This window comes from Crassostrea angulata, chromosome 1 (assembly GCF_025612915.1).
Source record: "Crassostrea angulata isolate pt1a10 chromosome 1, ASM2561291v2, whole genome shotgun sequence".
In the NCBI taxonomy this organism is placed as follows: domain Eukaryota; kingdom Metazoa; phylum Mollusca; class Bivalvia; order Ostreida; family Ostreidae; genus Magallana; species Magallana angulata.
The window spans coordinates 11,688,950-11,716,565 of NC_069111.1; the positions used below are offsets into that span (position 1 = coordinate 11,688,950).

Genomic DNA, 27,616 nt, shown 5'->3' on the forward strand with positions numbered 1-27,616 from the left:
CGAAGCTTAGAAGCATCTTCAGTACCGTCTGCCAGCGGGTCGTCCAGATATTCGTGTACTGTGTCCCAGCCATGACGGTCAGCGATTTTAAGGATTTTGTTTCTTTGTTGTAGAGCGGCTTTTTCTTCGTTAATTACGAGCGCGGCCTTCGCTAAGTTTCCCTCCTGAACTAGACCTTCAATTTCAGCCAACTTTTGAGACCTCTCCTGGTTGAAAGTGAATTGGATTTTGTGCCCCTCGTGCTTAAATTCAAAAGCTGGTCCGGTCTCTGCCACGTGCGCAGCACCGCTTACCGTATTGTTTTTTGCAAGTTGCTCAGTGAGCCCCGTTATGGTATTCACAATTAAATTACTCTGCTTTTCCAGCGCTTTGTTTAATGATGAACTAAATAACGAAACTGCCTCTTCGTTTGATAGTCCTAAATCAACACTTTCCATATCATCTGTAGCCATTTTAACTACTACTACTAGCGAGCGAGCTTAGAGTGCCAAGCCACCGCATGGTCCTACTATTTATATTACCTGACCACGTGACCCGAAACCCATTCGAGTACGTATGAAAACCCATCACGCACATAATTTCAATTATCATCAGGGTCCCACAACATTTATTTTTCGTAACCAAAACAAAACTCTTTGTAGAATAGGAAATCAAAAAGTTTATTGTAGAGAAAATTCAAATTAACGTTTTATTTACACTTGGTGAATATCAACAACTTTCTGGTTGCTATGGGAGATCATCACAATACTTTTCAAATACATGTATTATAAACCCCGTTTACTCTCCATATCATAAACACATGTACCTCAAAACCAGAAAAAAGATTTGTAACAATTGTTTAAGGAAGACAATTTAGTTAGATGAATTAATAAAGTAATGGAATTTCTCAAAAGAGCAAACATTCAACACTAGCTGGTGTGTAACAATGTAATTATTCCTTTTTTATCTGATATCACATTTTGTATGATACCTAAATAAGCCGAAAAGAATTTATTTAAATTTGTCATATTAGAGTTGTGAAAAAAATCTGCATTTTCACAATATCCTTTGTTCAAATAAACCATGATAATGCTATTGTATTGGTTGTATAGATCAGTTGGGTGGTCACACACAGAAGATCAAGTACATATATAAAAATAAAAAACAACAATCCAGTAACAAACACACGCCATTTCTAACGAAATGTTTAAAAAATTTCATAGGTCAACGACGAATAACATGATAAGTACAGATAAATTTCTTATTCAAGTTGTATACATATATATATCTCAGCAATCAATAACAATAAATCGTATAAAATTGCTATTTGAACACTTTGTTGCACTCTTTTTCGTCAATTAATTGCAACTATGTCATTGATTACGTATGACAACCTCGTTTATTGGCTACTTAAGACAGTTTTTGTCATTGGTCACTAAGACCGTCTTTTTTCATTGGCTAGGTAAGACAGTCTCTGTCATTGGCTACTTAGACAGCATCTGTCATCAGTTTTAGCTTATGTTACATCAGATGCGATTCTGTTAAGGAAAGTAGTCAGATGCAAAAAGGTCGATTAATCTTACATTTTGAATCAATTACTTAAATTTGCAAAGTCTTTAAATTCCCTTTAAGTTAACTAACGTCAAATAGAAAATTGATGGTTATTATTAGGAAATGTCAAATGATGTATGCTCATAAAAACATGTCACTGAGCTACTGAATAAGACAAGAAGTCTGTCTTTTTGGAAATGACATCTGTTGGATCACAACACGTGACCCTCTCTTTGACCAATGGAATGTATTGTACTATTAACTCCATCAATGAGTAGATATACCCATCAGCCATCCACGTGCATTCAATGAGGTATGAATTTTCAAATCACGAGTTAACTTCCCTTGGCTGGAATCCAGAATATATGTATAATTTATATTCTGCTCCGATTACATATGAGAATTAGCTGACAATGGAAGCTGTGACGTCATTGGTTACAATCTTTACAACATCAGGTTACTGTGGTTATTCTGGTAAAAAGTTGTGCAGTAGTCGAGAAAATTCTAAAAAAAAAAACAACGTTGATTGCATGAAAATTCTTTTTTCAAAATCATTTTTGATACCAGACAATATTCAATTGTATTGAATTGTTTAAAAATTACAAATAGAACACCAAGAAAAAAGGTTATATTATTTTCTAATCAAAAATGTTATTCATATCATGCAATATATTTTCACAAGAATATGCAGGATTTTATTTAGTCTTATTTTGGATTAATTTGTGCAAACAAGATCTGTATCTTTACAAAGTTACCAGATGCAATAACTTTAAAAATACTTCAAAAATCACAAAATATTTGTACCGCTGTAATCTATCAATCCGTCGCCGTTTAAGTCGGCCTCTTTAAACATTTCTTTGATATCTTCGTCTGAAAGGTTCTCCCCAAGCCGTCGCATGGTGTACCTCAGTTCGTGCTTATCAATATACCCGTTTCCATCCATATCAAACACTCGGAATGCCTCGAGCTGCTTGTCTGATTTTGTCGATGATGACGTCGACACGCCATCAGCGCCCTCTACTTCAGAATTGTGAGTCCAACGTCGCATCATTGCGACAAATTCATCGAATTCAACAAAGCCATTTTCTGTAAATGAAATAAATATGGTTCTTCTGAGGATATAATTACAATATCTTTGAACCTATTATTTTCATTTGGGACACATTTCAATATTTTCCCATCAGAAATTACAGGCTATCATAATTTCATTCTTGGAAAACAAAAATATCTTAAGATACTTTATTCAATTTGGAAAAAAAATCCTCTTTGCAACCAAAGTAACATAAAAGCACTTAATATTTTACTTTCAGACTTTCGCATAATTGCTGAACTCTTTCCGAAGGTTTCATGATGGCATCAAAGACAGGGAATTAATGACATTGCAATAACATTGCGAGCATGCGGGCTTCATGTACATGTAATCATGGTTATCAGTGGTAACCACACTATCAAATGAGCGATACATAGGGTTATCGCAAAACTTACTCTTTAGACGGATGGATGGCCATGACCATTTTTAAACTATATTAATCTCCTTCAGAAAAAGAGACTTGTATGAAGATTTTGAGAATATTCAAAAAAATAAAACATTAACAAATTTTCTTAATTAATTTTCTAAAGTAGATCTTATGGTTAAACTGTTGACCTCAAGCTGCCTTTAAAAATATTGGTACGAATAGCTCGCGGTCAAAAGTAGTTCAAGAACTGTAGCTCTACGGGAAATTTCGTTTGACAGACCGTAGACCGTCTACGGTCCGTCAACCCTCGAATTTTCCGTAGAGTTACAGCTCTGCAGCTAGGTCAAACCGATCTCTACCGATGTTATGTACGTGACAGTGGCGTAGGAAGCAAATTGAAAGTGGGAGGGGAGGGGGCTAGACATATCAAAAATCTTGATAAGCCAAAAGAAGAAAAAAGGAAAAAAATCTATGGCTATGGTTATGTATAGCTTTGCAGAGAACGTGGAGGGAGAGGTTAAGCCCCCCCCCCCCCCCTTGCCCCGGTTCTGACGCCTATGCTTGATGCTGCCTATTAAGGGCTTATTCTCACCGTTCGTGTCGGCAGTCTTGATCATGTCCTCTACCTCCTCCTGGGAATGGTCGTGGCCCAGTGTCCGCAGGACCCGGCCCAACTCGTCACTGGAGATCCTACCGTCATGGTTCTTGTCAAACAGGTCAAACGCCTGCTTCATGTCTGAAAAAAGGAAGGGGCAAACAAATGTGAAACCCAACCACGCAACTATACTCAGTGTTCTTGTCAAACAGGTCACACGCCTGCTTCATGTCTGAAAAAAGGAAGGGGTACACAAATGTGAAACCCAACCACGCAACTATACTCAGTGTTCTTGTCAAACAGGTCAAACGCCTGCTTCATGTCTGAAAAAAAGGAAGGGGTACACAAATCAGAAATGTGAAACCAAACCACGCAATTGTACTCAGTGTTTTAACTTGAGATTGCGCAGATCGAAAGATGAACTGAGAATTCTCAGTGCAACATATTCTCTTCACGAGATGTGACGAAGTAGATCGATAGGTGTCAAGAATATTGAATTTAAAATTGAACTTACTTTATCAATGACAGAACGACACAATGACAGAGGAATTTATGACAATCCTTTTTGATTCATATTTGTGTGAAAAAAAACCCTTCGAGACAAAATCACATTTCTGTCATGATGTCTGAAGAATGATTTTTGATCCATTGCTAAATGAACAGGTTCCATTGTGAAGCAATATTAATTCACTTAATTTAAAAGTTAAAAAAAAAAAGCCTTATCAATTGTAAAAATTTGAATGTCACAAAAAGGAATAAAAAGGAAAATTTTAAAATGTTTTACAGCAAAAATAACTTCACATTGCTTTTATTAGTACATGAATAATTATATATCATGTTTTTTTTTATGAAGGTTAATATTGTTTAGTGTTATTTTTTCGTCAATATTGCTCGGAATATGAGCAAATTTTAACAAATTCAAAGTTCATGTAATTTTTATTTATAGTCACCGATTTTTCTTTATCGGACAGAGAGGAATTTGTATACAAAGATTCTGACCCAATTATATGTTGTATCTGTATTTAATTTCAATATGAAGTCACTCTTGCAGCCTGCATTCTATCAACAACATTTGTGTTTCGTCTGTTTCCGCGTTACGTAAGAGTGCATGAGAATAACCTCTCCCAAAGATCGATAGAGTACGTAAATTACCGCTACTTTGGTTTATCTTAATGATGTAACATGTTTATCGGACCAACGGACCAAAAACACCGACCCTATCTTTGATCCGAAACAACGGGTGTACGATTTGTACTCGAACAGCTTAGAGTACTGTACTTCATACGTAATGCGCGCACCCACAAGTGCAAACTCCTGCCGAGTCTCTTCAATGTTTAACAAAGACTTTATCATAAAATAACATATTGATTTATTCTACTTTAGCAATTTATAATTCATAGTATACATTCAATGTTGATTCGGTTTTGGTTTTTTTTTGGTTCTCGTAATTTTTTTTTCTTTAGTGGGAAGAAATTTGAGTGCAGAGTGATATAATGAACGGTGGGGGCTCAAAAAAATCCCACTTGTTTCAGTCAAAATAGAATAACTTGATTTTTCCATATTACGTCTTTACAAAACTGAACTATTTTTTCATAAGCAAACCCATCATTTTAGAATGTTGCCACTATAGGTTGTCTTTTAATGTTGAAGAATAGACACCGTGACCTTGCAATTTTTTTTAAATAAAATATATTGATACTTTCTACAGAAGGATCTGTAAATATGAGCGACCTAAAATCAACATTAATGATTCAACATTATCTACCGCTTTCAAAGCACGCTGTCGACATTTTCCCAGGGTTCCTTCCTCTAATTGCGATGAAAGAAAGCCCTTTATTTCTGTTAGACTGTTACAGAGCAGAATCCTTTAGAACATTGTATATGTGCATTTCAGGAATATCGGCTAATCGACCGGCTGATAGTTGCAACTTCAGAATCTCAAAATAAACTGGATTACAAGCAGCCGTGACTCATCAGTCTGTTCTGAACGTTTCTCAAGGCGATCACACCCTCTTTCTTTGAAATGAGGCGGATCAAAGGTTTCAATATTAATATAATGTATTCACAACCATTGTAACGATGCTTTCTTTCTATATGCAACACACGAAGTCGACGTGGACGGTATACGTATCACTAGTGATTTTAATTGAGTTTCAAGGCCTGAGAAAAGCATTGATCATCGATCTAAAGAAAGCTTACACGTTCCTCTGAAATTGTATATTACAATTGATTTAAATTTCATTTATAGTTGTATAAATTTGACAGTTTAAAAACCCCCGGAAAAAACTGGCCATGCAATACTCTAAAGATGCTAAGGTTCGAAGTTTCGTTATTCTTATTGCCATATTCAAAGTATGAAGAATAATACACTATATCCTTAGATGCAGCAATGTACATATTTCCACCATATGCACTAGCTGCGCTGGAATTGATTATTTTCAAACTTCTTCTGTTTGTACTAATAGCTTTCTTCCTCGGGGATGCGAAGTTGCCCTTAATATCCTACAGGGAAACAATTTTAGAATGACATTTACGTCTTGACCACCTGAGGTCTGCGAGGTGTGTTTATTTAGCTTACCATGGTTCTCTTGGCTGGTAAACCCGTTCGCCATTCTCTTATGGGGATCGCCATTTTTCGAATCCATGTCGGTTTTCGTCCGAGCGGACTTTTTCTTCGACTTTGGACTTAGCCGCAGAAGTTTTTTGTTCTTCGAGGACTACAAAAGAGATAAAAACAAAGTTTTAATTAGTACTATCAATTTGTTTTAAATGAGGATGCAAAAAACAAATTCGCAATGAAAAGTAAAATATATGCAGATGAACAGAAAAAACCCTGATGTTTGTGAACAGAAAACTATCTAAAAAGGGGGGTAATCCATGTCATTAAACAGGTAGCAAAAAACCTCAAAACCATATACAGTTAAAGCTAACTCCATGACAGTTTCTCTCTGTGGCCAGAAATAGCTAAACAATGTAAGTTAATATATGACAGTACTTGAAAAGTGCCTTATTTTAGTCATGATACATGCATGTACTGTCTAATGCATGTCACAATACGGAAGCGTCGTATCAAAATACCCGGTGATGAGTACATTTATATATATGTATAAAGCAACATAATCCTGGGTCAGCTTTTCTCTAGACTTGTACATCCCTATTACACTGAGGTCATCGATTTCCACCTCAATTTATGGTGGTTTCATTACACTTCAACTCCCGAAACTATGAGAAATTCAATAACAAAATAGTACAAATTCTGGTATGTTTCGTAAAGTAAAGGGGTCTTTACTGAACCACCACACCATGAATCGTACAAATTTATAACTTCAATCTCAAATTAGTGTCAAACTACATACAATTCTGTGATTTGTATTGGAGGTTTTTTTACCCCAACTTCAAGAATTAATCCGTACTCCAGAAAATATAATTCTTACAACAAACATTTTTCTCCCATTGATTGTCGAGTTTATTATACTGAACTCTTCATCACCATCGGATCCTCATTTGCTACAAGTTTTACGATCTTTGCTGAAGTGTTCCGTAAACTTTCCGCGTCTGGAAGACGTTACCGGATGCGGTTTATATCATAGGACCACGGCAACGTTGCCTAAGTTATCACCGAACTCTGCAGATTGTATCATAATCGCCGAATGGCTTCTTCAGTTTCATCTTTTGTATATGTTGCAGATGGATACATTTCAAATAAAGAACTTCATTTCTTGTCTAACGTCATAGATCTATGTTGAGGTCGGAGGAGTCATGGATGGAGAGAGAGAGAGAGAGAGAGAGAGAGAGAGAGAGAGAGAGAGAGAGAGAGAATTAGAAAATACAGAAGTTGTTGTTTCAAACATAAATGGGCTAAAAATCTAGATGACTATATATGATCGTGCAAGAGAGAATGATGATCATGCTGGAGTTTTGATTTTGGTTATTCATTATGAAAGAAATCCGCCAAGTTTCATGTCAGTGCTTCATTATTGACTTGATTTCTTAAAAGAGCTAAAAATACGCTTCAATTAGTGACGTCAGCAGGAACAGAATGGATCTCCTGTTGTCAATGGAAGCTCAGAGATCTCTGACGTCACACCTACTTTTTGGAGGGAAACAGGAAGCAGGAATAATTGCAGTCTTTGCAAAAAAAATGACAGTTAAGTGATATTCCTGTGAATAAATATGACCAGAAATTGTGCATCAACCATCTTCCTTTCTGCCAAACCAGCGTTTCATAAGCGATATAAAGTGACCGTTACTTAGTCTTTTTATGACAATCAGCTCGCGTATGCACACTATTAAGTCAACACCTTTATCTAATAAAACATTGACGTGTTTCTACAATTCTACATATATAACATAAGTTTTATATATTTCTTTGGTATGAATTTGATAATAAGGTGTACATATTAAAGTACATATCTATACCAAATTGCATACGTTTTGACATTACTTGAACATGTGTTGTGACATCTGAATTTTGTAAAGGGTCAGATGCAAATTTCCAATGGATACTTTATAAAGTAAATTACTTAACCACTACATCAACGAGCGTGTAGAACCCTCACACCAAGAATAAGCTAACATGTATACAGGAACGACAGAAATTGCAACTTGTTATCTTGAAAAAGACCACGTTAATACTGCACCTATTTTGCTTCCTTCCTGAAATTAAACATTTTCCTGCGGGTTTCCGCCAATATGTGCATCCGTCATATTAAAAGTTTCCATTTGTAGCCATATTGATCTTTGCGTGCACAAAAAAGGAAATGATATTATCGTTTTGTTCCAAGTCTAATTTTCAAGCTTCCGAGAATATACCGCGAAGACTTGGGAGAGACAAGATAATTGTCTACTTAAATAGGTGATGACAAAAATAGACAAAAGGGATGGACAGATATTGAATCTTTACCAGATATTTTTTTCCCTTTGCAATGATTTTAATACTAATATATAGTATTCCTCATTGTTGTTCTAGGCAAACCTCCGATTACTTGAAATATTTCGAATCTAATTGAAAACTAATTCGTAATTTTTGTTATTTTCAAAATTTTGAAATAAAAATTTTAATTCATTTTTAAAACCCGAAATGAATAAAGCCAAACTATGGTCCTATAACACATTTTAATTCTAGCTTTCACAGCGTTTCCAAGATATCCAAGAAGAAAAAGCAGTACTGAAAGCGATTACAAAGTTAAGGTAGTAAAAATAGTGTTCCGTAACATAACAAACACTCCTGTTGCTTTCGATATGATAAATGTGTGTCCTATCCTTTGTTTATATTACATAAACAATGAGAAACAAAACACTTACTTAGCAGATGACAAATACGTTTTTAGATCTATATTTCGACTTACTTCAATTTCAACATGTATCACAATAGTATTTTACAACTGACAATTTTAACAGTAGATCAGCTTTAGACCCCGTGATTGAATACAAAACCAATAAAAACTTCCTGTCAAATTCAGATAAACACATAAAGCTTTTAATGGACGACGTCGAATACCCACAAACTAACCTTACTAACTGAGAAATCCTTTGTCATTCTTTATCTTTTGAGCTCCTACCGCAAAATACCCGATTCTCACAGATTTTCTACGTTACGTATGCCGCTAGAAGGCCAAAGAAGGGAGGAGTCACTAATGACGTCATTTCATTCATCTCTTGGAAGATTATCGATTTTGATGCAAATATCGCTCTCTGCAAAGATTGCCGTAGAGATTTCGTGATTAATAATTGTGTTCAATTACACGGCTAACGCATTGCTATTTTCACGCTTTTACAGTAGAGACAGCCAGGGAGCAATTATCAAATTGTTGCTGGATTATTTTTGGATACAGCTCTTTGTTGGGTTATTATAAGTTGGCAATTCTTTGCATTTTTCGCATTTTGGCATTAAAATACATGGCGGCAATTTATTATATTATTATAAATATTTACATATATACCATTCTTTTTAATTACGTGTTTGCCTAGGTATTTGCTGAATATTCTCTTACTAATACATCCAGCTATTTCGCCGAAATATCCTACACTGTGGAGACGTTAAGTAAAATTTGTGTATGTAAACAAATAAAATAATTCACACAGGTTATTCTAAAAAGTGTCTGTGACTATATCTGTAAACATTATACGTTCTGAGTCCATGTTGCAAAAAAGACATAGACAGTACACTTGTCTACAGAGCCAGCTAAAATAAGTTTTATATTATATGTACATGGTAAGTAATTTACACGTATATCATCCTCCTTAAAAACGTGGCATATGTACATGTAAATAATTGTGTATTTATGTATATTAGTTAATAAAACACAGGCACGTAGCATCGTTTTTGAAAGTGAGGGGGCCAGACTCATCCAAAAAATCTTGACAAGCAAAAAAAAAAAAAAAAAAAAAAAAAAAAAAGGAAAATATACGTTTCCCAAAATCTTCAAAATCCTAATCCGTGGGGGGGGGGGGGGGGGGGCTTACTATATAACTTCAATTTCACTACTCATTTCCTTATTTTCATATCAATTTTTTTACATACTCCCAAAAAAGTGGGGGCCCCCCCCTGCCCCCCCCCCCCCCCCTGATGCTACGTGCCTGAAACATAATTCCTTGTATACCCTGAATGATATTTTTTAACGCACGCTTTAGAGTTTCCTTTGTCGTAATTTGAAAAAAGTCATATTAATATTCAGTTTCAAATTACAGTTTTTAAAGATTACTTTTAGTTTATATAATTATAAAATGTTTTTCAAGATAATTTCAAAACAAAATTATATTGTTCGTTTGAAAAGGTTTGATTTCTATTTTGTTATACGTGACCCTCCTTCCAAGAAAAAAAAAGAATCGCAAAAGAAAAAAGACTCAGTCTTATCATGTTAATCCCTCCACCCCTGCACGCGTATCCCCACGACTTAGTGCGTGTACATATATACACAAGGCTTCCCGAAGATGAATATCTAATCGCCCCCAGTAGAAATCATTTCCAAAAGAAAACAGCGCAGATAAGCAAAGTCGGTTCAAAAACATGCGATACAAGGTCAATGTCTCGCGGTTCAAAAATTACTTCTAATAGCCCGACTAAAAATACTCTTTTTGAAGTATTCTAGTGTTAGATATTAACGAAGAGATAAAGCTCAGTTTTAAAATACAACTCTAGATCTCAGACATCAAACTCGATCCATTGCATATCGCAACGACATTCATCAAAGAACCATCAGACTTGAACGTAAATTAAGGTGTGCAAATGCACTGATGACTTAATTCCTGTTTCCTATGTAGGAGTAAATCAATCGAGTTTTGAACTGATATTTTCAAAGAATTACAAAAAACCCACTATCAATGGCGCTGCAGGAATTTAACTGTCCTTTGGGTTTCATTTGAATTATTCAAAGAATTGTCAGGCTCCCACTGCAATACGTAAATAATACCTGTATAATATATTATACAACGTATTCACGTTTTTACGAGTGTCTAGTGTCATAATACTGCGTCTACGTCTATAGCATTATAACAGCATGCATGTATTTTGATACAGTATTTGCCTGTTTCCATGGGAAATATGTTACATTCTTAAGTTATCACTAAAACAGTCATTTAAAAGAGAACAAAGAATCAGAAATATTTTGAAAGCCAATAATACAAATCAAAAAAACTTGGACATTATAACTTTAAACCAGCAAAGAAAGAAAGAAGATAGCACCAAAACCTAAACACTTTCTTGTCAAGTAAAACCATTTTGTCAATTATAACATCTACAAGATTAATAATTTTCAAAAACCATTATAACCAACCTGAGTATCTCTGAGTTCATTCCGCATAGTTACCGGGGATAGAAGAACTAATGGAAAGGGAAAGAGGGAAGAAATCTTATTATCCTCACTGATGCAAAATTCACGCCGAAAACCAGCTCTAGCGGAACGGAGAAGCACTCACAGTTGGCAGGGAGAAAAAGGAAAACAATACGTGGACGGACGTCAGGAACGAAGCACCGTAAACATCAATACTTATGCTTAATAAATTTGAAATGTAACATTCGGGCGCGTACGTCATGGAGTTAAAGAAGCCGGGCCTGATGCAGACTCCAGTGTAAATGTTTATCGCGATGACTCACCCCCCCAGAAAAAAAGCTGACACACAAAACAACCCTCAGATCCACAGAACCTCGAGCTTTGGTCTCGGGGAAACGAGACCGATTTGATTGTGTAGGTTTTTAACAAATATTGTTTGTCATAATTAGTTTGCAAAGAAACCTGGACTGATTTTTTTCTCTATCTTGTTCCCCTAGATCATTAACTGTGCCTATTAAAATTTAACGCGCATAAAAATAGGCCACAACAAATATAACAATCAAGCAAATTAGCACAACACTTTGATCATATCATGCCAATATCTGTTTGTTGTTTCTCTTTGCTTTTAGAGTGATGGTACATGTATATGTGCGGATCTAGGAAAAGGGGCCGCTATATATGGTACTATGAATTTCCCTGTACAGTTATGTAGCATCGTTTTTGAAAGTGAGGAGGGGGGGGGGGGTGCAGACATTGAACATTGTAAAAGCGATATGAATTAATCCACAAATCCTCTGCGATATCAAGTAACTAGAGAGCAAGGCCTTTTGTGCTACTGACCAAGTAACCAGATCGATTGATATCAATCAAAATACCGCCCTTTACGCACTAGGATTAGGATTGAGAAAATCACGGTCAACAAATATATTGTTATATCAAGTATTGAGCTTATTTCTCCAGTATCAATAATTATTAGCCTACCATTGATCCAATTCCTCGCATACAAAATATACCGTTAATATCGGTTGCGTTTTATACGCATATTCGATTCGTTTTCTTTAATCCGGCATTTATAGTCATCGTAAGGTATATTTCGAATATTTTGTAATCAAGGAACTATTTTAATATTATTCACTGAATTTCACAACAACGACAACAACTTAATGAATTTAAAACACCCCAAAAACTTTTACTACATGTATATGAAAAAAAAAAATTTGAAAATAATTTCTATACAAAGCAAACCAAAACAAATTAAAGAAAACCCTGAAGGTACAGAGAGCAAAATGAAGCAACAAAAAGATCTTTTAAGTTTTGTATATCCGTATTGATTTCTTTGAAGTCCACTTCAATTTTTTTTTGTCATATCGTTATCTAGGGGATGCATTTGTCTTCCCCGCGCACCCAATTAGCGCGTTGTTAGCGCGAGATGTGCTTCCCCTCGCGGACTCTAATCACTTTTACTCTCCATGTATCTGTTATCAAGAGAATGTTCTTAATATGATGTTTTGTACACAAAAGATCAAACATATGGAGGGAGAATGTGTAACTTCAATAACGATAAAGCACGGAAGCTTTCACTCATTACTGCTTTCAAATTTGTCATAGTGAAACGACATGAAGCAAATGTAATTTTTTGTGGAGTAAAATCTTTAAGAAGAATGATGTACATTTTCAAAGAACTTACAATTCTGTTTCATGTCAATAAATTAAAATCTTCAGATACAAAGAAATGATTTATGTTTTAACGCGCACCCAAGTCATCTGCTTGAGAAGGCGCATTTGAAAGCTGCGCCAACATTGTTGGAAATCAAAGCTTCGCAAATAAGCGTATGTTTGCCATAAGATGCAGCTGCATTTGCAACATCGATTATTTTATCGCCTTTAATTATTTCTAACAAGCGAATTGAATCAAGAAAACAATTGTCTGAGTAATATAGGAATACGTAAATGCAAAAAAAAAAAATAAAAAAAAAATTTGCCGACAAAAACCGAAAACAATATTTCCTCATTTTTTGAAAAATTCATATGTACTGAAGTCACCTCAGTGTAGTAAAACAAAAACAAATTAATACTTATATCTGGTACTAATAGTCCTTATGATTTTGTCGGATGGTCCTAATTAATTTTTATCAAAACCGCTTTCCATTTTCTCCGACCAGGTGCATTCTATCTCTTCCGATTACCTACGTCAGAATGAAACTAATTTGTGAGCATCAGCAATTTAGAGGTCACGTGACATGCAAAATACCAAAGACCGACCTTAACACGCAATGCTACACTTTTGATTTCGGTTGTTGTGTTTTTAAGTGGATGGAGAAAATGAGCATTCCATGATGGATGACAATTATTGTGCCTCCATAGTACTTTCTAAATAGCAACCGGTGATATCTATCTTTAATTTATCCACTAAATTTCTCTTTCATTTGTGTTTATCCACTACAATTTCACGCCGAGATGTTATTAATATCGAGGTTACAACGTTTTTTCCTCCGCTTCAAAACTGCATCTACATAGGTGATTTAGTTTGTCAAACAGTTTTTTAAATGTTTGCGAGCTGACTTACTGTATATATAAGTTCAATTATTGTATATTCTATGGTTTACAAGTATATATCACAATACCTCAATTGTTCCGTACGATTCTTAACGTACATATACCTTGTAGAACACAAACTTGTAACTCTCTTGCTGAATAAAACTTGATACATGTAACTGCCTCAAAAAATATTAATATTTTATTTCGATACGAAATTAATCCATTGCTCTAAAGAATAAACTGCATCTTTGCTACGATAGAAAGACATTTGGAATAATTATACAAATAGTTGCATAATTTACGAAGTATGTGTGGTAGCGATATGTTATACACATTTCCAACTGACAGATTAGCTCATTTTATCAACACCTGTTTTAACAAACACCAGTTGTTTGCCAATGCTTGAAGCTGGCAGAGTGTACAGTTAATTTTACTAGGTCATATACAGAAACATGTTGAAACCTTCTAAATCATAGCATTGTTTCCTTTCTGTAAAGAAAACATAAAACACGAGGTTTAATTCTACATACCTTCTCATCCATTCCTAGTACTGTACAGAAATGCCCAACTCAATATTTCATTTCCTAATAACTAGGGGCGGAACCTCCATGTTTCTCACTTAGCGAGTTTGCTTATGACAATCGGTTGTGTGTACACAGTAAGTGTGCATTTGTGTACAGAGACACATAAATACTGCTTCCTTCGCTCCACCAGGGCAGGCTGCACAGAGATCGTGTTCTCAGCAGCTGAATCTTAACGATTTAATACAAGTCACAAAGCTAGAACTCACGGGAGGTAACCGCTGCAGCTACTAAATAACAGACGAAGAAGAAAAAAGAAACCAATATTAATCAAAGTTTACGCTTGCTGAGCAACGTTTGGGTCCTCGGTTGTCTACACTGGATGCACTTTAAACTCTTTAAGGCGAATGTGGCTCACATTTCAGATTGTTTTATGAAAGGAAACATTGAACTAAGGTGCTTATTACACAATGTCAAAATGTACATCTTTATTCGATGCCAAGTACAGAGAAGATTTCAACAAACAATCCTCTTGTTATCGTTGCTTAAGAAAAAGTAAACAAATAAATCACAGATTTCTCAAACATGCGTCAAATATCTTTCGTGAAAATATTAATTTTTTAGAATATGAATATCATTGAAACGTATATAAAAGTTACGTCACGAGAAAAATACCGTTCAATATAAAGTATTGAAACAAGTGCAATATTTGACAAATTAATCAGGTATTGAACTAGAATAAGGACAAGGTTACGTCTTAATTTCATAGTTGATTAATTCATTATTTAAGACTTTGTGTGTTATATTGTAAACATAGATCTCGGCATGTAAACATAAGATATAAGAATATATTTCATACGCGTAATTTAGGAGAAAAAACCCCACATCGTTCAGGTTTATACGAAGGAAAAGGAGACTAACAGCTAAACAATAAATAGGAATAAAAACAGGAACAATAGCTATACTATTTATACAAAGAAAAATCAGCACAATACTTAAGCATTCCACCTAAACTATCTGTGGCTTAAAATGATTCCAAGTCGGATATCATGAGTAAATCAACGGTTTTCTGTCCTCTACAGAGTCTGCATCGAATTAATACCACGGAACGAATCCCGCTGTCTTTTCCTGATGGATCCAGCGGACCTCGGCCTTGTCCAATAGAAGGAGTAAAATGATCCCATGGACCCGTAATATCGCTCAGATGCCAAACATTTGAATAGAGTGTTGATTGTTAATTATAATGCGACACTTAAAGCTACTTTACAAATAGGAGTAATGGCCTCGTTCTATTGCGAGGTTAAAAGGGTGTTCGTTATCTCTCGACTGTAATTATAACGTTTGGTTCGAGTCGAAGCACGACTTTCTTGATCGTCTAAAATTGTGTTCACCCAAATGCACTTTCGAGTGAAAGAGTTTTCACAGAAATGCGTTTAACACGATTGTAAAGTTGTTAAACATTTGCTGTTTACAAAATATTTTTTTTCGCAACGGTTATCGTACAGAACTAATTAAAATTTCCAAGATAGAAACAAACTCTACAACCGAAAACTACATACAGGGAAAAACTACCAACATATGATAAGCCAATCAATACAATTGGACATAAGTGTTTCCGATAACCAGCTTTGACTATATAGAATAGGAAATTATATATTTTTTTAATAAAATTATACATGTATATCCTTTCAGACCTTATATGCTATAGTAGGATAGTTTTCACTAAAATGCAGTCGAAATGTTGTTATATTTTTTTTTAAATAAAGATTTGATTGCAAAACACTTTTAGGATTGAATTATTCAAGATGATTTGCTCTGACTTTGTACATATTGAAAAAAGTTAATAGGGGTATCGTTAGGGTTATATTCTAATGTATGATCTTGAGATGAAGGATCATAATACAGAGTCCTTGAATTTTGTTTCTGAATCTGAAATTCAGTTGCGAAATCCATGGGAGATTTGTATTGTTCTTACATTTCATATAGAGGGAGAAGTATCGGTTTGACATAAAGTCGTACAGATAAAGAAAACCCACCTGGATGAATTATTGACATGCATATAATTTATTTTTGTTCACCAAGAAAATGTATCAAATTAAAGAGAAGAACCGGCGAATATTGTATCCATCTTTTGATGTTTAATAGTTCCATGAATATATAAAGAGAACAACATTTTTGCTCTAAATTATTTAAAATCACATCCAATATCTTGATTTAAGCTCGTTTTTAAGCTTTTATGTCGGTAATGGGAAAGATATGTCCATCCGGAATAGGTAATCAGCGTAATAAAACAATGAGGAATTTCTATTCTCCCAAGTGTTAAGAAAAATAGAACAGACCCCCCCCCCACATACATTTAAATACAGGTACTTGATAGATATAAGTGAAAAAAAGAAAGATTTTTCACCGCCTCCTCCCCTTTGAATAACTTGATCTCAATGAACACGGGTCCAGGTAGCCTAATTTCTATGACCTTCAACTCCTAATTTCAAGCGCTTACTGAAGGAACGGAAAATAGGCCAACTATATGAAACATGTATGTTTATGTATGTATTAACTTATTCTCAGACAAATCGAGGCTCAAATCTCAGTACTTTTAAATTTACGGATCGAATCTTTGTATTTATTGCTCGAATTTCGGTCTTTATGGCTCGAATCTCGGTCTTAACCATATATGACGTATGCAGTAAGTGCGCCAGTGTACCAGTACACACACAAAATGATATCTCCCTGACGCGACTAGGAAGGATACCAACTATTGTTCAAACTAGAGCAATTCAAAAAAAAGTACAATGTAATAAGTCTCAGATCTGATATCATTAATTAAGGTACATGTACATATGTATTAATGCATGTATCCGCAAAGGAGAATATTTCATAGTTAATTCAATTAAAAAAACTAAACATCGACGAACAGATAATAAACCAAGGACAGCTGCAAAAATAATCTATTTTCTTTAATGGGTGATCATGTTTTGTAAAACTTTATATCCCATCGTCCGAACATTACGAATATTTATAAAGTATACTTGGCAAGCAAACAATACAGCGCAACGCATGCGTTTTAATTGCTGTCATTTATATAGGGTGTATTTTGAATTAAACTGAGATTTCGTCAGTCATATTTATTTACTACTTTGACATTTGAACAGTGCTGTGATCAGACTTTATTTATTTGTATACCCAAAATTAAAGATTGGGTATTTATCCTGCAATATTTTCAATATGTGTTCACCACGGAGGTGTCGCCTTGAATAGACTTCTAAACGACATGTAAAGAAAAGAGTAGAAGAAAAATAAAGATGTATATTAGCTGTACTGGCCCCTATGATTTAAATGTGCACATTTCGATCATTTGTTGAGATGGTCATGCAAAACAACCCAAAAGAACGCAGATATTTTTGGAAGTGTAGATTTTGCATCTATGCCAAGATAGCATCGGACCGTATGTTATGCACAATTTGCATTATCACACTGGACAACCGTCAGATTTTTGGCAAAAATACGAGCATGCATGTAATAATTTATAAACAAAACACAAGATTAGCCAGCACGCCGCGGCAATTTGGATCAAAGTCACATGCAAAGACAATATCAAGAGCTTAGCAGATTTATATACTAAATGATTTTCATTGCTGAAATTACATATACGCACGTAGCAATTGCAATCAGTTCACATTGGTTGTGATGTATTAATCTCTTTGCAAATTAAAGATACACTGCAAAATATATGTATTTAAATTCCGAAACCCAACTATATCCAATACTAGTATACTGTCATGTTTGATTAGAGTTTATTACCAATATCAAATAATCATTAGATCGTAAACAATAACTGATATCATTTGATTGTAAAACATAAAAAATCCGTTTCGTATCATTACTATTTCCCATGAATCTGACAATAGAAACTTACATTTTATATGTGCTGCAAACCTCCCTTTTGACCAATTCTTTCGATTCGTTTTGCTTCACATGGCAAATTCGAAAACCAGTCTCATTTTCAATTTAATTTAGGGTGTAGGACAATTATCACTTTTCTTCATACACAAATCTGCTGCTGATTAATTCCCGCCAATCAAAGAGACTATAATTAACTTCAAGTCGAGGAATATAGCAAGCGTATATTGACGGCGATTTCGGAAATCAATTGGTCTCTTGGGGCGTTGAAGACACGATGTACAGACTGTACTGTCTTTTAAGTCCGGTCCACGCAAACCATTTACATAACACTCCAGAGATGACTTGCAAAGACAGAAAAAGGCTTGACTGTGCACTTATGTGTTGCGAAATTTCTGTCTTGCAAAAAAAAGCGAAAGGAAATAAAAATAGTATGTCAGCGTTACTATAAGATTCCTCACACGGATTTTTACATGGCTTGGAAGAGAAATGTAATATACAGCCACTGAATCGTTAAATTGGGAGGAAAGACTGCTCCCAGTGATTGCGATGGACGGTGGCAATGAGCACAATACTAGCTAATGGTGTATGGGGCCCGCCGCCAAGACAGCGAAATGTTGGTGCACACTGTGTCAGTATCAACAAGCACCTGCAATTAACGCTTTGGTTGATGAGTACTTAGACTGAGTAACAGCGAACCTGAACAAAGCGTATCTGCAACGTTTGTCAAGGTGGAGAAAATGCAATCCGACATTCAACACAGAATAACGGTTCGTCATATACTTTGTCGCGTCGGCGTAGTTTTTGACATAGTTAGTCACATACCAAAAATGATAGCTATGGGATCCCGAGTAAATATCATGATTATAGCACAAAAAATTACCCAAGAAACATTCTCAGCAACTGTATGTATGAATGCTGGAAATTTCACCCAATAAACATGTCGTGTCGTTTATACACATCTTGGTATATTGGTACTATGACATAAGATACGTCTTTATGGGCATTTAGAAACCTGCAACGTGCAATTGTTCACTCTAACACAGAGTCAAGTGAATTGGTTTTGCGATTTTCAGATATTATACGGATGCAATTTATCTAGTCAAGCGTAAGTTAGGTTTGCAGCATCTGTTGTATATTGTAAAACAACTATTGACCTGATCGATTCGCATACTAGTATATTTTCATTTTGAAATTAAATAATTATACTCAGAATCATTAAACAGAGACTGTAGAGAAAGAACTGGGTTACATAAACAACAAAAACAAAAGAACTTTGGTGGATTGATCAAGCGACCACGAAACCAAAAACACCTGAGCATTACCACTGGGCCACGCACACAGTACATTTACAGGACGTCTTTTTGATATAGGAAAAGCAATAAAAGCTTCATTTGTTGGAACCTCCCGATCTCAGTATCTGCTGGGGTTTGAACTATTTTCATATCGACATGTATGATATTGTTGATGTCATAATCTGGTCACACGCTGAACTACGCAAAACAGCCGCAACTTTCTGCAACTATGACCAAGCCGTCAAAACCAATATTGCCAAAACACAGCCAGATTCCGGCTGGCAGTCGTATTAGTCTTACGACTTCGCACGAGGAGACGCAAGTCCAAAAATGCCAAGTATCTCGCAGTGCAGTTACAGTATTGGTATGCGTCACTGACCAAATATATATGCCAGGAAATTGTATTAGTTGTTATTTTCTCCTCTCACACCACCTTGACCCTTGGATGTGCTGTAGCAATTGAGAGAATTCATAAACTGGCCGATACCATTGTTACGATTTAACACCCATCTTCCTTTTATTTTCAAATTCTATAATGCAAATATTCAATCTGACACCCAAAGTGACTGTATGGTTCAGACAAGGATGCAAAAATAATTTGGATTTGTCAAAATAAATGGCTATGCATGTTCAGATTAAGAAGCATACTTTTGTCAAAATATACATTCATATATTCATTTTTGCAATTTATTAAGAAATCCTATTGACGAAAATGTAGTTCACAACCGCATGCGCAAATTAAACGTTGCGAATTCTGTATTGAATTTCAATACAAAGAATGCATTTACAAAAGGGGTAATTTTACAACAAATCTGCACAAAAAATACGCTCAAGTAGCAGTTGGTCTCGCTAAGCTTTTTAAGATTACATTTTAGAACCGGTGTCTGACTATTGCAGTAAGGATATCGGCTTTTTTGTTGTGTTCAACTTTAAAAGTCGAGCACTTGACCTTTAAACATACAGCTATCTGTTGTGTTCAATTTTTCAAAAGAACTTTGCGTGTTGTATTTTACGATACGAGAAATTCACCCTGCTTTTTAATTACGGAAAAACAGTTATCTTTATCATGGTACCATTGCGTTATGTTATTGTTCAAAATCAAATGTAACAACAATTTGTAAAAATAAAAAATCACCCTGGCCCTTTCAGTTCTGATTTAATCTTGAATCTTTTTTCTTCTTTGTGTTATTTCATACAAAAATACAGTTTATCAACAATTTGCATTGATTGTAATGAAATTTTGGTTGTATGTTTTTAAATAATAGCTACTTTTTATCAGGTCACACGTGTACTTGAAACCGTTTCTCGAAGTATTGTCAGGTTAGAAAACTAAATGTAAAAATAGTGATACAACCATGGCGCTCCAAGTGAAATTGATATTTAAATCATCGTCGTAAATTATGGGGCTACTGGAAAAATGTGCTAGAGAGACGTAGTAATTAAAATGTTGAACCATACTACAGCACAAGCTAGAACTGAATTATATAAAATTGAAACAGTTTGGTGGGGTTAGGGGTGGTGTAGGAGGTAGGGGTAGGTGGTGGGCATCTAAACGATCCGATGCATTCCGAACCATGTCACAATCGTTGCAATAGAAATTACCAAATAATGTGCAGATCTAAAGGGGTGGGGGTGGGTTGCAGAATTCAAATAAATTTCTTTAAATTACATCATAAAATTACCAAAAATATGCCTCAGACACCACCCCCAGGCAAATCAGTTAACCGTCAGACCAGCCCCCCCCCGAAATTTTTTTGGATCCGCGCATGCAAATGTACTTATAATATATGCCTATTTTGAGGAGCTCTCTTTTGACGGGTTTTGTTTAGTCTTTTTAAAGCTGTTTTCCGATAACATTTTTCGGTAACAAGTCGTCTTCAAGCTAATTTAAAATACAATGTGGCTGACTTTGGGTCATGGGCGATTTTAATGTTAATGTGTAAACATACATAATTTATATCACCCTATAAGAGTTTGAGGGTCTTGCAATAAAGACTATCACGAGGTGGTCTCCACTCTCCAGGCGATTTTTATAAGATAAAGCATCCAGGAAATAAAAAAAAAACCCATTCATTTTATATACTTGGATTTATACAGCTAATTATATGATCGCTCTATTTTCTGAAAAGCCAAAACTGACATGACGTCCTGTCAAAGCAGGAGATAAAATTATGCAAACGCAAAGTTATTTTTCAATGTACGAATTCATCTGACTGTTGAAAAATTAGCATACAAAGGTCGTTTGTTTTCACTTACAACACGACACGGGAATTTTTTTAGAGGGTAGGGGAACCAGGAAATTTTTGTCATTCTGCTGTTATTCATCGTATGAATTTCGTTTTGAAATATTAATATATTGCATATTTCGGTGTGCTTAAAAACAGTTTTAAACACATACATGTATATAGGGAATCGAAATGATATATGGATAATAAATATGAAACTCTTTCAATGAAGCTTTTGCATGAAGCATTTATGCTTATTGTGCTTGACTACATAGCTTTAGTTCTTACGATTGTTAATCATACATATACATGCATGTATCAGAGAAAATGCACTATCACACCAAAATAAAAAGGTGATTGTTAAAAAAATCCAAATTCTTCAAAATCTCTTATGGTACTGCATTTGTATCAATTTTACTGTTTGTAAACATCGAATATTCTTTAATGCATGGTAAATGAGATAATGGCACAAAAAAAAGTCAACGATAGGAGGGGGCGCTCGGCAATCGATAGAACCTCTTCTGGTTACTACAAGTCTCTAAAATCCTATATTGGATGAAGTGAGTTTACTTAGCTTCTAGTCTCCACAGATTCCCTGGGGCCTTTCAATCCGAACACGAAACGACTGCACGAAAATGAAAGTAAAAACTATCGATTAGCTAGTAATTAACAAAAGACCACTTACTAATTCTTGCTGCTTGGGGTTGGTCTGTCCGAGGGCGGTATAGGAGTAATGTTATCCCTGTGATAAAGATTTAAATACCGACAGTCACATTTAAAGTTTCCCCGGGTCTAAATGAACAAAGTCGTTTGGTACGCTAAATTTTATATAAACAAAGTTTTTTTCAGAAAACACTGGCACCTAATTTTCTGAACTCTACCGTTGCTCAATTTATAGCGTGCAACACAGTTGGTATCGCTTCACTCCGTTTCCCCCATGCGTACGTTTAAATATATGACAATTTTAATGAGTATATTTATAATGTATGTTTATATTTAATATTATGTGTGTATTCATTTCTACTTGAATGAGGCTGAAGGCTTACTCCTCTGGTTAACCAGAGTCAAGCGACAATCAACCAAGTGTGCAATTTGTGTATGTCAACATCCGCCGAATCGAACAGCGGGATCGTCGCAATATGTATAGGAAATCTCCGTGTTGTCCTAGTGAAACCACTTTTTTTATTTTGTTTTTTTATCTTTAAATTACGTGGGGAAAGGTCATTTGTGTCTTAATTCTTGCTCAGATTGAAGCTCTGTAATCTATATATAAATCAGAATTATTAAATCTGTCGCGATTAGCACGGTGTTTATATTCTTTTTTTTCCGGACAACCTTGGAATTTAGAAGTTCGTTCACGCGTCGGTTTATAATCTGAACATTTATGATGATTATGCATGAGAATGGGTTATTAGATAGTTACTCTACGGCCTGATACAACAATATGTTTTAAAAAATGCAATTACGTACTGTAGCGTCCAGTGTTTTATTTTATTTTTTGCTCAGAGTTCGTTTGAGGTTTATGGTATTGGTATTGTATTTCTGAAGATGGAAAAGGTACCAGTATTTTCTGCTTTCATTCACCGATTCCAAATATGCGACCCCGTGTTCACGGTAACCAAGGACATGAACACTTATGCAGCTCTAACACTGGCGAGATAATTAGTCGAGAATATGGGGCAGGTATATATTTAATCTCTGTTTTTGTCACTATTTGAAGTTTACTAACCAAAAGTATTTAAAGAGATGGGTCCCCTACTAAGATGACATTTAAAATGTGACGTCAATGGCCGCATCAAGGGACTATTTTTAGATGTCGTAAAATGTGTGCATAAAGCTTAATTTCTGAACAAACCCTCGGCCACCGCCTCACCATGAATATAACATGGTATGGGCCTCTTCATGCCCCTTTAATATCACCAAGAAATCTTAACCTTTCCTATTTACGATCAACTTGAGACGCCTGTCAATCTAAACTATTATTTATCACTTAAAGCATCCATCCGTATGAATTATAGGAACGGGAAGTTAAAGAAATGAATCTATTTTTAATCACTTAAGGTTTTAATTTCCTTAATTTAGTCAAGGTCGTATATCTACCCTCGACAGTAAAACAAAAAGATCCCGATTGCTGATGATCTAGATTGGTTTTGCCTATGGGGGTCATGGAGTTTGCTATTGTATGTTTGTCAAAGCATTTCAAACTCGGGTCGTGAACCCGTACTTTTATATAGTCATTGGACAAAGATACAATCTCATTCTTCATGAGACGAAAGATAAAAGGAATGTTAACCGGACCCGTTACATAGAGTCATACTTACTGAGTCTGTTTGACATACCAAATACATGTACAGATACATGTACATAGTTATTACGAAGCAGTTATCATATATAGGGTTTTTTTAAGTGCAAAAATATCTTTACATTTTATCAGCTAGTGCGTAACAGTGGCTAAAGTTAGCTGCAGATCTATAGCTCTATCGAGCATATCAACTCAAATTTTCCCGCAGAGCTACGGCATCTGCAGCTGAGCTATGGCTACAGTGTAAAGTAAGCTACGATCTCCTCAAAACCGCACGTTTCGGTGGTAAATTGACAATGAAATAAAAGTAAAAATGATCACCTCTCGGAAAAATTTTCTTACCTAGTCATAAATCATAGATTATTAAGGATGTACATTGTATACCGTTGAGGCTGGTAGAGTTATAGAGTCATTGACATTGACGAATACGTGGGAGTACTGAGCCGTCACAGGGAAGTTTTACTGTCTTTGATACGTGGCTGACGGTGATGTGTATAGGGGGTTTCTCTGATCTTGGTTATAATAATTGTCTTGTCCACAGAGATTCTTAAACTTATTGATATCAATAATCTGCGTCATGCAAATAAATCAGCGTAGATTTAAAGGACATTTTGTATCTCATTTATCAAACGTTGTAGATGAAATGGAAAATTCAATTCGCGCACTGCATATTTATATTATATGTACGTTGTACATGTGATTTTTCGGCAAACGCTTTGAATTTCAAAACAATATTTCAGTTTGCACCTGACGTTGAATATTTCTCGTGTAATAAAAAAGTATACCCCCTCTTACAATGTTTTTCACCGTTACAACGACAGGTGTCTGTAATTGTAATTGTCGGGTATTTGGACCAATCTATGGATAACAAAAATTGGACAAAGCATAGAAAACAGTGTACACAGTACCTTATTGAGTCCCCTGTCTGTATCCTTGCGGGCCCGACACCATCCGACCTAGACGAAATATTGACACAGGTATATTTACAAATATTAATATACAGATAATGGATACCGTAAATAGGTGTATTCACGTCAACTGTATTGTTGTCTATAGATATAATAATTAAAGTGACCTACATTTATTTGTATATCAATCCTCTAAACTCCGTATCTGTTATCATTTAATCTTTTTATGCATTAATTCCAATAATATTCTAGTATACAATGTACTCTTACATAGTTATAATAGAGAGCACCATTTTGTCTTCTCTGGCGTACCTTTGACGGGTCATAATGCATATTTTATTTATTTAAAAATTCTACATATATATTCAAAAAGGCTAAATTCTGATACAAGCGTTTCATATAAACGAAAAACATATGATTATTACATGATTATTTGGATTAAAGTTTATAATCCATCATATTTTGACTCTTACTTGATAATCGCATGTCAATATATACAGGTCTTTCTCAATGTATGCAAAGGAGCGAAAATGCTAGAACACAAACCGGCATGGAAAACTTTACAATATAAATTCGTTCACGGTTATGTTCTCAAGATAAATTAGCATATAACATGTAACATGAAACATTAACTATGGTACATATAGACTATTAACATGTGTATAATTACGCGTAGTATCTCTCTCTCTCTCTCTCTCTCTCTCTCTCTCTCTCTCTCTCTCTCTCTCTCTCTCTCTCTCTCTTATTTTATGCAAGTGAAATGTACATTTGTTTGTAAGAAGAGCTCGTACCATATATATTTATTAAAAAATAACGTTAAAATCATTACATGTACATGTACATCATAGTTATCAAACCTGACAGTGCATAACAGTAAAAACGTACATGTTTCACTGATTACTGATAACGTGTTAATGCATGTTACTAGTAAATGTACAATATATGTATCCAAGATGATGGATAACTAATAAACTACTTGAAAAATATCACAAAATCTATTCAATTTAAATGGCAAGATTTTAATAAAAATAAATCACAAGAATTTCGCATGCACGAGTAAATCACATCTGTGTTTTAACTTCATATTGTGTATTTGTCATGTTTTTACGAAATCTGATTGCGTTCATACAAATACAGACAAATCGAATCCCGTCTGTAAGCCACTGAACACGAATGTTACATTGATATCGGCAATGCACACAGAAGTCGCGTACAGTAGCTTATGTCAAACCCTCTATATTCCATGCGTCCATCATGAGTCAAGCACGCTGCTCCCAGCAATACAATAAACAAACTCTATGCAGCGTATGCTAGCGTGTTTCATCCAAATTTATTTCTTAAAGTTTGTATACAAAAGGATTATAAAGTTTTGGTTCAAATTGCATCTTAAAATTCGACCATTTTCGCAAAAATTCTTACATCTGTTCGAACAGGTTCTCCGTTTATCGTTTATTTTAACAACACACTGTTTACATGAACTTGTAATGCCTTGCTATATCGACTATTCGGATGCAAACAAACTTGATTTCATGAAAAGTCAAATGACTCTTTTTTGTGTACGTTCAGTCACTTTGCAAGATATCCAAGAATTCTGCACTATAATATAGAATAACGGAGTTGTCCTTCTTTGTGTGGTTTGCCCTGTAGTGTATTATCAATTGCTATCCTATTGAATTTATCTGTAAGGGTTTGTGGGGTGGCGATAGAAAGCAAATAAGCAATAAAACTTAATTGTTCTCCTTTAATACACTCAAGTACGATCAGGCATGCATAAATTTTTACCGTTATATATATCAATGGAATTATTAAAGACATAAAAACTTACAGATAGCGACATCCCTGCCTAGCGCCCACCCGGCTGTGACCGTGGCTGTGACCGTGTACGTAAGTACATGTAAGTAGATCGTACAGAAGTGGAGACTATAGGGACATCGTACTAGATCACTTGGTCCAATGGCTCTGTCCAATGAATTGTACACTGTCCAACTAGCCACCAGCAAGTCCATCAAACCGTGAACAAATATTCCAAACGGATGACCAACTTTTATTACTGACAACGATTTCACCGTTTACGTGCTCTTAATTGTTAGTTTCACTTCTTACTTTCGAAAATCCCTTTTTTTTCTTCAGAAAACCGTGATCTTGGGAAGGAAGGGGATAGAAGGAGAAATTTGTGTCTCAAAAACACATGAAATCAAAATAATGCTGATACATGTACAGACAGTTTCAATTTTTTTTTAACTTATTTATTAAAAGAAAGATGTAAATACAATGTATAAACAATCAAATGACTCAGGACATACGGGTTATGAAGGTAGCGATCATTTTTTGTCTTTGCCTGTGATAACACTACCTATCGATTATGTATATTAAATTCAAGTATTTATTCGTAAAATTGCTGGAAAATTATGTAGGTATCAGTAATAAGGATCCGTTCTTTGAATATTATGAGGTGATAATTTCGGCCGGGGCGTGATCAAAATTATAACCTCATGATACTCAAAGAATAATTCATTATTCCTTAAATAATTGCTTCTAGTAGATCCTGTGATACAAATAGAATTAATATAAAT

General features: G+C 35.0%; 1 protein-coding gene across 7 annotated transcripts; it reads right to left on the minus strand.

Moving 5' to 3' along the window:
* Positions 1–634: 634 nt before the first annotated feature.
* On the minus strand, positions 635–26,950 carry LOC128183296 (neo-calmodulin-like). Of its 7 annotated transcripts, none has more exons than XM_052852252.1 (6): positions 26,869–26,950; positions 25,044–25,091; positions 6,161–6,299; positions 3,580–3,723; positions 2,335–2,616; positions 635–2,034 (listed from the first exon to the last, which is right to left on the minus strand). In XM_052852252.1, the coding sequence occupies exons 1-6, from the start codon at positions 26,878–26,880 to the stop codon at positions 1,997–1,999; spliced, it is 663 nt and encodes a 220-aa protein (XP_052708212.1). In that variant the 5' UTR covers positions 26,881–26,950; the 3' UTR covers positions 635–1,996. The 7 variants fall into 7 exon arrangements, with proteins under 7 accessions (XP_052708212.1, XP_052708248.1, XP_052708242.1 ...); XM_052852288.1 differs by lacking the exon at positions 26,869–26,950 and adding an exon at positions 22,519–22,575 and having other exon boundaries at positions 25,044–25,066; XM_052852282.1 differs by lacking the exons at positions 25,044–25,091; positions 26,869–26,950 and adding an exon at positions 22,519–22,774.
* Positions 26,951–27,616: the final 666 nt, after the last annotated feature.

Coding starts and splice junctions, on each gene's coding strand:
- LOC128183296 (XM_052852252.1), bottom strand. Junction 3,724..6,160: donor TACCAGCCAAGAGAACCATG/GTAAGCTAAATA, acceptor TCCTTTTTTCAG/ACATGAAGCAGGCGTTTGAC. Junction 2,617..3,579: donor CAAGACTGCCGACACGAACG/GTGAGAATAAGC, acceptor TTTCATTTACAG/AAAATGGCTTTGTTGAATTC.